The sequence below is a fragment of the Denticeps clupeoides genome, chromosome 14 (genome assembly GCF_900700375.1).
Source record: "Denticeps clupeoides chromosome 14, fDenClu1.1, whole genome shotgun sequence".
In the NCBI taxonomy this organism is placed as follows: Eukaryota; Metazoa; Chordata; class Actinopteri; order Clupeiformes; family Denticipitidae; genus Denticeps; species Denticeps clupeoides.
The window spans coordinates 18,042,551-18,053,622 of NC_041720.1; the positions used below are offsets into that span (position 1 = coordinate 18,042,551).

General features: G+C 42.1%; 1 protein-coding gene across 1 annotated transcript; it reads right to left on the reverse strand.

The window, feature by feature from the left end:
* Window positions 1–207: 207 nt before the first annotated feature.
* Window positions 208–10,439, reverse strand: vipas39 (VPS33B interacting protein, apical-basolateral polarity regulator, spe-39 homolog). Its single transcript, XM_028953634.1, has 18 exons — window positions 10,137–10,439; window positions 9,949–10,057; window positions 9,731–9,871; window positions 9,619–9,657; window positions 8,699–8,763; window positions 8,453–8,509; window positions 8,280–8,372; window positions 7,109–7,142; window positions 6,931–7,033; window positions 6,494–6,521; window positions 6,333–6,406; window positions 3,997–4,072; window positions 3,678–3,800; window positions 1,896–1,937; window positions 1,597–1,773; window positions 1,340–1,429; window positions 1,153–1,257; window positions 208–464 (listed from the first exon to the last, which is right to left on the reverse strand). Exons 1-18 carry the CDS (start codon window positions 10,227–10,229, stop codon window positions 444–446), a joined length of 1,470 nt encoding a protein of 489 aa, XP_028809467.1. The 5' UTR covers window positions 10,230–10,439; the 3' UTR covers window positions 208–443.
* Between the last annotated feature and the right edge of the window lie 633 nt (window positions 10,440–11,072).

The following is an 11,072-nucleotide window of genomic DNA, read 5'->3' on the forward strand; positions in this document are numbered from 1 at the left end:
TATAATCCATAAATAATCAAAATAATCAGCTCTTAAGTCGACTTGAATATGGCTGTGAATTCTGGTTGGGGTGGTCCGTGTATGAAGGTGGGAGTAGAAATTATGGAAGCTATACAGACCGTCCAGGTCTGATACTTCATCAAAAAAACTAAACTTTTTTTTAATAGTTTTAAAAAGGCAGTTTAATAATAATAAAAAACACACACATCTGGAATAATTTTTTTATGCAAGGTTTGCACAAATCTGTTGAAATAATAATAAAAAAGAAGAGAAATCAATACATCAAAGAAAATTTGGCAAGTTTACACTGCCAACTCTGCAGTTTAAAGAAAGAATGCTGACAAATAAAAATGAGATCTAGCAGCTGGGTGACGCACGCATTGTGGCTTCTCCTTCCTGTCACTGTGGTCACAATGTCCAACGTGCGCTGAAGTTCCACTGGTTCAGTTTTTCCACCGTATGTTCTGAAAAAGAAAAGAAATGAGGTGATCAATTTTCCATCATTTTACAACATTTTGCCCGCCTCTCCGGAGCCGCTCTTTTCTCGTTTCTTCAATTTTTTTATTACAAGAACACGTAGGAGACAAATGTAACTGACTGGTTGTCTGTGCTAAACACAATGCTCAGACTGTTAGTTGTTGAACAAGACGTGTCATGGGTGTGTTACATTAGTGACATTCATCCTGCATGCTTGAGGTATGCAAATTGCCGGAAAGGAGGCAGTGAATCCGCATGATAAAGTGGGCAATCTTGCTGAAACTCGTAAAATAAACTTTCACAACCGTTCAGTTACACTTATGGTGTTTGATGCAACGTTACGCTTCAACAATCAGGAGATCTTTATTTAAAGTACAGCAAAATTAGGTGCGGTCCCTGAGCTGGACTGTGTGTAGAAAAAAAGCTAGACATATACTAATATAATACAAAATATAATATTTAAATTAAAGGGTGAGGTAGAAACCTTACTGCATATGAAGAAACCTTATTGCACATGAAAAAGTCCATTGCATTTGTTTAAAGTACTTACGATCTTTTCAAAAATGCAATAACGTTTAGAAAATCAGCATAATGTTGTCTATAATGCATGAATTAATAGAAACTTGTCTGTTGATTATGATGAAGTAACTGTGTATGATAGACTAAAGAACTTACCAAGCTGTGGATGAGCTCATCGATCACCTGGTATTCCGGAGAGCCTCTTTCCAACTTGCTCTGGTAAACAATCAGCTGTTGTCGGTCCTTCAGCTCCTTATAAGTCTGCGCAGAAGAGCGTCAGGAGTCAGATCCACCAGAGGGCAAGTCTGCAGGGCCATCTGACCCGGCGGCGCTTTACACTCACATTGATGACGATGTCGTGACACTTAAACTTCTGGGCCAGACTGACCCTCACTTCAGTGTTGTCCACTAGACTCATGTAGTCCTGCAGAACCTACAGGGCAGAAGGACAATAAACGGTTCCATTACTCACTCCTAAAACACGCCATTTTTAGCAAGTTTTAATTTCTCCAATCCAGTCTAGATGACTTCCAGTGTTATTTCACTGCGGATCAGTCTTAGTGTTCACGCAGCTGCTGTTCTTGCTTTCGGTTTAGATACCTGCAGCGGTGCGCCGTTCTTGTGCAAAATCTCCACAACCCGCTGAAAGCCGATCGGAGACTTTTTCTTTGTGTAGCCCAGCCAGTTTGTAGTATTGCATAAGCGGTCCACGTCGGACCATTGCTTCAGCTTTGCCCTTGCTCCAAGAGCTGTGAGAAAATACTGCTTCTCTGAAATCTGTGACAAGGCATGGGACCAGAAACAGAATAGAATGTATCAGATGTTTTTAGAATATAACCCTAATAAAATGATCAAGCAATGAATAAATTATACACCACAGCAATATTATATCTTCATACCCTGAATGTCTTTCGGATGTTAGCTGGACTGCTGAATGTCCCCTGTGGTTGAGAATAAAAATCAGTTTTACTAAAACAGATCAAATTTAAAAAATGTGTGTGTGTGTGTGGGTGTGTATATACAGTACAGGCCAAAGGTTTGGACACACCTTCTCATTTAATGTGTTTTTTTTTTTTTTTTTCCTGACCATTTAGATTCTCACTGAAGGCATCAAAACTATGAATAAACACATGTACTTAACAAAAAAGGTGAAATAACTGAAAACATGTTTTATATTCTAGTTTCTTTGCTCTGATTACTGCTTTGCACACTCTTGGCATTCTCTCGATGATCTTCAAGAGGTCGTCACCTGAAATGCTTTTCCAACAGTCTTGAAGGAGTTCCCAGAGGTGTTTAACACTTGTTGGCCCCTTTGCCTTCACTCTGCGGTCCAGCTCACCCCAAACCATCTCGATTGGGTTCAGATCTGGTGACTGTGGAGGCCAGGTCTCCACTTTTTGTTAAGTACATAACTCCACATGTGTTCATTCATAGTTACATTTTCATTTACAGCATTTATCAGACGCCCTTATCCAGGGCGACTTACAATCAGTAGTTACAGGGACAGTCCCCCCCCGGGAGCAACTTAGGGTTAAGTGTCTTGCTCAGGGACACAATGGTAGTAAGTGGGATTTGAACCTGGGTCTTCTGGTTCATAGGTGAGTGCGTTACCCGCTAGGCTACTACCACCCTGTTTTGATGCCTTCAGTGAGAATCTACCAATGTAAATAGTCATTCAAATAAAACACATTGAATAAGAAGGGGTGGGTGGGTGTGTGTGTTCGACTACATCATTATTCCAAACTTTGTCCATGAAAAAGACATTGGGACATGTAAATGACACTAAGCATGTGTGTGTTTGTAATATATGTTATATGAAAGAAAATACAAAATACAAACTAAAATTGAAATTGTAAGTGTAAAATCACAGAAACTGGTCTCTGTCGCCCTCTAGTGAGTCGTTTTCTGTCACCAACAGAAATAAATCTGGTCTATTCATGCATAAACAAAGCAGCAAACAGTTTGGACGAATGAAATCTTTACGTCTTCCTGATAAACTTGTTACCGGCTGAGGATTAGTGCTGGGTGATGTATAAAAAAAAAAAAATCGAAATATATTTTCCCAGAATGACTGTTTTTTCTGATACTGCCATTCTGAGACATCTGCACTGAAACATGACTATACTAGAGATAGGCTGAACAAATTAACATATAAAAGCAAACATGTGTTAACAAGATAAATATCAAAACCTATAAGGAGAAGGAAAAACACACATGTACATATTCATCTTTCAAATTTTAGAAGTCTAAACATTTTAAAACATATCAAGCAAAAAACATTCAGAAACATTCTCCCCTCTTTGTACCATGCTGCCCGTTTCTAGTTTTACTTTCCATGGCAACCCCAGCAGCGCTCACAACCTACACAGTGAAGGAGTCAACAAGGTGACGTCATGTGCGCCAAACTGAATTGTCATTTTGCAAGGAGAAAATATATTTTTTAAAAAGTACACCCAGCAAAATAATACATCTTCATGAGTTTCCAGCACACTGTTTGGCTTTGGAGAAGCATTTTGAGGTAAATCAGGTAATCAAATTTGGAGTAAGTGAAACGCTGTGAATATGCTGCAGGCTTCTTGTCATTTTTGCAATATGTAAACCTTCCTGAACCTTCCCATCAGATCTCTTTGAATTGCCTGCCCACATTGTTTAGGCTCTGAATGATCGAACACAGACAGCACCTCTGACTCTCCATAGTGGTAGAAACAGGAGTAGTACAGCGTGGTGATGATTGGCATGTTCAAGATGGAGGCTTTTCTCGGGTGCTTCTTGAATATTTCGGTGTCCGTTCTTTTGTCATTTGCCTGAATAACAGAGAAAAACATGACGAAACACTAACTGACATGAAAAAATTTTAATCATAAAACTGTGGTAGCAACATTTAAGCAGACTGAAAGAGCATGTAGTGTTCATGCTCTTTAAATGCTCAATTGATAGTCATTTTTTGGAAAAGTTTTGAATTGCTGACCCTCACACTCTGTCTAGAGCAACATGCCTCACCTCTATAATGATTTGTCTCTCCAGAAGCATGTAGTGGTCTTGTACATGAGTGGAGTCATCTGGAGAGAAGGGGAGACTGAAAGACAGAAATCCCAGTACACGAGCGAGATTAGTGCAAAAGTAAGTGAACTCCCAGCTGCATTGGTTACCTCAAGCGGATAACAGACTCCGGTGACTTAATCATTTAAGCAGACCAATGAAATGAGACATCTTTGGAAAAGGGTTTGGCCTGCACTAATTAACAAATAGGAAACCAACCAATCCACTAAGGTATCATTCAAATCAACAATGCCAAGAGCAAAGGAGACATCCGAGGACATGCAGGAGAGGGTAGTGACTGTCCATCAGTCTGGGGAGGGCTACAAAATAATCTACAAAACTCCATCCATCCCCTGTAAGACGGGTCGTTTACAAATGGAGGGCCAGCAACTTTGCCTAGAAGTGGACGTCCATCAAAAAATGACCAAGAAGCATCATAAAAATAGTAAACCAGGTAAAGGCAAACCCACACATCACCTCTAGAGAGTTACAGGCCTCTCAGCTAGCATCTGGGACAAATGTGCATGCATCTACAATCAGTTGAATGCCCATGACATTCATGGAAAGAACAAACCTGCCTGTTTCAACTTTGACAGAGATAACTTCAGGAAGTCCATTCTCTGGAGAGTCGAGTGCAAAATAGATTTATTTGGTCACAATCAAAACCGACATTTTTGAAGTACACACCAAATGAAGAAAAGAACCTCCTCCCAACAGAGAAGTATGGTGGTGTAAATGTGAAGGTCTGGGCCTGCTTTTCTGCTTCTAGACCCAGACGACTCCCTATTATCCAAGAACCCATGAATTCTTCAGAATGTCAATAAATAGAATCTCCTGCCATTTGTCAAGAAGTTGAAACAGAGGACCCAGTCAAAGTCCGGACCCTAACCCAAATGAAATATTGTGGTGAGACCTGAAGAAGTTGGAACATGCCAGATGTCCCTCAAACCTCTTTCAGCTGGCTGAGTTCTGCAAGGAGCAGAGGGCAAAAAAAATCCCAATAGGCAAATGTGAGAGACTGGTTAGTGGCTACAGAAGACATTATTAATACAATGGTTCAAATCTTCAGGTATTATGAAATAAACTGCCTTTGATGATTTAAATAATGTCAATACAGTACAGGCCAGATGTTTGGACACACCTTCTCATTCAACGTTGGTAGATTCTCACTGAAGGCATCAAAACTATGAATGAACACATGTGGAGTTATGTACTTAACAAAAAAGGTGAAATAACTGAAAACATGTTTTATATTGTAGTTTCTTCAAAATAGCCACCATTTGTTCTGATTACTGCTTTGCACACTCTTGGCATTCTCTCAATGAGGTTCAAGAGGTTGTCACCTGAAATGATTTTCCAACAGTCTTGAAGGAGTTCCCAGTGGTGTTTAGCACTTGTTGGCCCCTTTGCCTTCACTCTGCGGTCCAGCTCACCCCAAACCATCTGGATTGGGTTCAGGCCTGGTGTCTGTGGAGGCCAGGTCTCCACTTTTTGTTAAGTACATAACCACATGTGTTCATTCATAGTTTTGATGCCTTCAGTGAGAATCTACCAATGTAAATGGTCATGAAAATAAAGAAAACACATTGAATGAGAAGGTGTGTCCAAATTTTTGGCCTGTACTGTACATCTTTTCTTGTGTGTCTGCGATTTGGATGTATGTGTAATAAAGTTATTTTAATGTCCTGTTTACAAAACCAGTGACCGTATCTGACAAACACACACACACCCCAAGGAGAACACATTTTGTTGTCACTTCACTTCACTTTCACTTCAAAAGTGGGAAAGTCCAGGCCTCCGGGACCTTCCACCATTCAGCTCAAACGCCAGCATCTCCAACGGTATGGGGGGTGCATAAGTCCATTCGGACTTCGCAGTTCAAAAGTCAGCGGCTCAATTTTGGCTCAACTCGCCACACACACGGAAGCAGCTGCAACATGACAACCTCGCAGAAACAGGAGTGAGAAAGTGTCCTCTCGCTTCACGCCCGTTGAGTCTCTAGATACCGCGCTCCTTGCATCCCCTCTGTCAGCCTTATATAAAGACCATCCTACCGTTAAACTACGTATCATGATTAGGTTGAGTGTGAGTGGGGATGAAATCGTGTTACACGTATTTACTCTCTCCCCTGTTTTTGGTTTTGTAGTAATAGATTTGTCTGTTCAAGAAAACTCCAAAAAGTCATTTCTTACACGAGAACACAAGTTTTCCTGCATTTAAAGAAGGTTACTACGCTACAAAAATAAAAATAAATTAAATTAAAAAAAGTATTATTACTGCTGTAAGTGGATCCTCACCTAAGGCAGGTTTTCAGGAAGTCCTTTCTCTGGTTCTCGTCCTTGATGCTAATGTGTTCCTTGTATTGCAAGAGCTGCAAATGAATTTTGCAACACTTAGTTCAATATTAACACGGCTGAAACATATTCACGAATAGCAGCCTGAAGTGATCACCACGTACCGCCATATCTTCCATCCTGCCCAGTTTCCTTGGGAAAACAGATGAAAATATTGAATATTATATCTAATATTTCCCATGTTGAACAGTATTAAATTAAAGTAAAATGACATGGTTTGAACTGATCACCTGATCACGGTCACTAAGCATGGGGCTTGTTCGCTGGTGTAAGGTCAAAGGCATTGTCAGGATTTACCTAAATAAATAAAAAGGACATTTCCGGTGCCTCCCATTTTAAAATATGTTTCCAAAAATCCCAATAAAGATCATGTTATGAAATGATTCCACGCAGAAACATTCCTCGAAATACAGAGAACTACCCAGCAGTTCTTACACCTTACAAACCAGCCCCGTGATTAGCATGCAGTGGCGGGCGTGGCACCACTTTTAAAACAGTGCCCTGCGTGTAAGTGACCATGCGTCCGTGTGTCCACACTCACTTCAGCAGCTCCACCAAGATCCTCTGCTCTCCCGTCTCTTTCAGTAGGTGGATGAAGTGGCGCAGCGCCACCTCCCTCTCTGCCAGCTCTCGGAAGAGAATAGCTGCGAAGCAACCGAAACCTCAACAGGATGGAGTCCAACAAGTTTTTAATGCGGAGCACAGGAAAATGGCCTCACCTTTACTTAAAGTTCTTTTCAGGAATATCAGCACCTGCGAATATGAGACACACCCTGTTATTGTAACCTGTCTTCCCTCAAGCTTACAGTGGGTACGGAAAGTATTCAGACCCCCCTACATTTTACATCACTCTTTCTTATAGTGCGGATATTTGCTAAAATCGTTTAAGTTCATTTGTTTCCTCATTAATGTACACACAGCACCCCATATTGACAGGAAAATACTGAATTGTTGACTTTTTTTTTAAACAAATAAAAACAAATATCACATGGTCCTAAGTATTCAGAACCTTTGCTGTCACCCTCATATATTTAACTTGAGATGGTTCTACAACTTCATTTGAGTCCAGCTCTGTTTGATTATGCTGATTGGAACTGATTAGGAACCCCTGTTTATATAAGACCTTACAGCTCACAACCTTGGCACAGATCTGGCCATGGTTGCTAAAAAATCTGCTGCTGCAGGCCAGAACCCTTCCTAGAGCTGGCTGTCCAGCCAAACTGAGCTATCGGCGAGAAGAGCCTTGTTGAGACAGGTGAAGAAGAACCCAAAGATCACTGTGGCTGAGCTCAAGAGATGCAGTCAGGAGATGAGAGAAAGTTGTAGAAAGTCCACCCTCACTGCAGCCCTCCACCAGTCGGGGCTTTATGGCAGAGTTGCTCTCCTAAGTGTAAGACACATGAAAGCCTGCATGAAATTTGCTAAAAAAAAAAAAAAAAAAAACACCTGAAGGACTCCAGGATGATGAGAAATAAATCTCTAGAGAGACCTAAAAATGGCTGTCCACCAACATTTACCATCCAACCTGCCAGAACTGGAGAGGATCTGCAAGGAGGAATGGCAGAGGATCCACAAATCCAGGTGTGAAAAACCAAAAAGACTGGCTGTATTAGATCAAAATGGAGCTTCTACTAAACACTGAGCAAAGGGTCTGAATACTTAGGACCATGTGATATTTCAGTTATGTCAACAATTCTGTGTTTTTCTGTCAGTATGGTGCTGTGTGTACATTAATGAGGAAAACATTTTACTTAAATGATTTTAGGAAATGGCTGCATTATTAAAAAAAAAAGTGAAAAATTAAGAGAGTCTGAATACTTTCCGTACCTACTGTATTATGAGCTATGTGCAAATGTGCTGAACCAGGCTCAGGAAGTCAAGTCAACGTACTGCGGTGATGACGTTGCTGTTGTGGGAACTCACTGCTTCATCCAACAGCAACAGCTTCTCCTGCAGGGAGTGGAAATTCTCCAGGGAATAAGCCTGAGTAGTGACAGATCACAGTCATCCTCAGTGTATACACATTTCCTCAAAAAAAAAAAAATTTAATCTGTGGTTCTTTCCTTTCCCTGTCGCATTCTCCTAATGGTTTCTTCTGAGTTCCAGTCACTGTCATAATCCTGTCAGCATGACACAGGGGGTTAAAAAAACAGGAGGAGAAATGTTCAATTTTGATAAAGTTGAATTCCATGTGCTGAATTTCACATTCGTCTAATGCAGTATAGAACAGAAAAGAACATTTTAAACTTCATGGTTTGGAGTCGGAAAGAAAATAACAGCACATCATATAATCTGTGTGTTGTTTTCACCTTGTATTCGGACCTGGGCTTCCGCAGCTCTGGAGCGTAGACCCTCATAGATGTGTCTGGGAGAGCTGGGAAACAGGGAACAGAATGCGTAACATCGCTTACCGACTCTTCTTCTCAGATCCCCTCTGCCATCACTTACTGTACCTGTTATACTGCACTACCCAGCAGTAACTGTTCAGGAAGGGACTATTTACACACATAATACTGATGTAAAAGTTGCTATGATGTTCATGGGCAGTGGTGGCCTAGCAGTTAAGGAAGCGGCCCTGTAATCAGAAGGTTGCTGGTTCGAATCCCGATCCGCTGAGGTGCCACTGAGCAAAGCACCGTCCCCACACACTGCTCCCCGGGTGCCTGTCATGGCTGCCCAATGCTCACCAAGAGTGATGGTTAAAAGCAGAGGACACATTTCGTTGTTGACACACCGTGTGCTGTGCTGCAGTGTTTCACAATCACTTCATTTTCTCTTACTCAGTAAAGCAAGGTCCCCTGACATGAAAATGTCAGTTTGTGAGATTAATCCGAGTTCCCCCAGCCTGTCTATGGACCTGCAGTGGCTAGAAATGGTGATAGGTGAGTGCTTTGGTCATTCTTTATTTTGAAACGTTGCATACTGTGAAAAGCGCAGCGAGTGGAAGAGCAGCTGTATTATTTATCAGCTGCAGTGATCCACAAACCAACGGGTGTGTTCACAGACATAAGTGACTGTTAAAAGTGGGGATTTCGAGTTTATGTCAAGTCAAGTCAAGTCAAGTCAAGTCAACTTTATTGTCAATTCTGCCACATGTACAGGACATGCAGAGAATTGAAATTACGTTACTCTCTGAGTAACGTAATGTGTAATGAGTAACAGAAAATCCAGCTCTATGTCCATCTGTCAAGTACAGAACTTTACTGAGGTTAACATATACATCACTCACAATCTAAGAGAGATGAGAAGCTGCTGGTTTTGTTCTTTCCTAGAGAGAGAGAGAGAATAACAGAATTAAAAGCAGAATATGTTGCAGGATTGCGCCGATGCAGACACTTTACCTTTGAATAAAGAACTTAAGGAGTAGCCAGAGCTCTGCCTGGGCAGTGGGGGGTTGTGCTGGATTTTGGGGAAGCCGTGATTCTGGGTGTCCCCTGACGTCCGCAGGCTGGATGCAGTCTCCTTCACGCCCCACAGTATACCTGCACCACGTCCAGAGAATCGCACTCATTCCGGCGCCTTACCTCACCTCGGCGACACAAGGACGAAGGGGACTTACTTCCGACAGGCTCCCCGCTCCAGCTGACCTTCTCCACATCTTCATCATCTTCACAGTCATCTTCCACCAGGCCGCGGATGCTGTTCACCGCTCGCTGGGACTCTTTCAGCTGCGGCGGGAAGAGAAGTGGTGCGGGAATGACGAGTCGTGGACCATGCACCGTGCAGGAGGGCGCGGCCGTCGCCTACCTTGGTGAAATCGTAGTCGTCATCGTCGAACGTGAAGGCGCTGTACTTCGAGCTGTGCCAGTAGTCATCCTCCTCTGCCTTGCCCTTGTTCATCTGCAATTCAACGAGCGTGTCGACGCCGACCAACGCCTTGCTCGCCCGAAAACAACCTGCCGCGTCACCCGGTGGGCTTTAAAACACTGCGACGGACATGTCAGCTGGTGGTCGGGTCTACGAACGCTTTGCTACTGAAGGATGTAATTCCTGTTGGTGTTTACTGATGACGTCTAACTACCTACCTACTGACTTCTGGTCGATACGATGTGCTACTGGGAGTCGTAGTCTCTTCATCGGTCGTGGCTGCCAAGGAGTGCTGTTTAAAACTACAAATCCCACACGCCCTTCTAGCGCACTTCCGTGTTCAGGTTATACGGGAAGTTCTCTTAGTAATGACCATAGATATAGAATTACTAGAGAATGGTTAGTAGGACGCTAACATTCAACAGATTAAGCTAATCATTTTTATTCTCATATTAATTGAAGTGTGGCACAATCAAAGACAGAAATCCAAATAGTACGACACTTTATTTTCCCATGTAGTAAAATTAACACCCCATCACTACAAATTAATGAGAATCATTTTAATGTATGAAACCAAAGATATAAACACTAAATCTCGCGTTGAATGGAGCCGTCTATGGGAGCGAATGCGTCAACCGAGCCCCCATCTTGGGATGGGGTACCGCGCCTTTTAAATGAATGGACGTCTTTGGACGCCAGGGTTGAGAGACGTACGATAATTGTGTATTTGTAACACAATTTTACCCTCTGTACGATCACAAATTCCCCAAATCTACCCCTTCATAGTTATTTCATTAGCACGACAAGGTAGAGATCTCTGTTTTCATCTGGCTGTGTAGACATGTTACAGCCAATCAATGCACGATGTAGCATATA

Excerpts from the sequence above, each read along its gene's own strand:
- vipas39 (XM_028953634.1), bottom strand. The coding sequence starts at position 10,229 with ATGAACAAGGGCAAGGCAGAGGAGGATGACTACTGGCACAGCTCGAAG. Across the intron at positions 3,801-3,996 it reads AGAGACAAATCATTATAGAG|GCAAATGACAAAAGAACGGA; the intron begins GTGAGGCATGTT and ends TCTGTTATTCAG. Across the intron at positions 1,258-1,339 it reads GTCACGACATCGTCATCAAT|ACTTATAAGGAGCTGAAGGA; the intron begins GTGAGTGTAAAG and ends TCTTCTGCGCAG.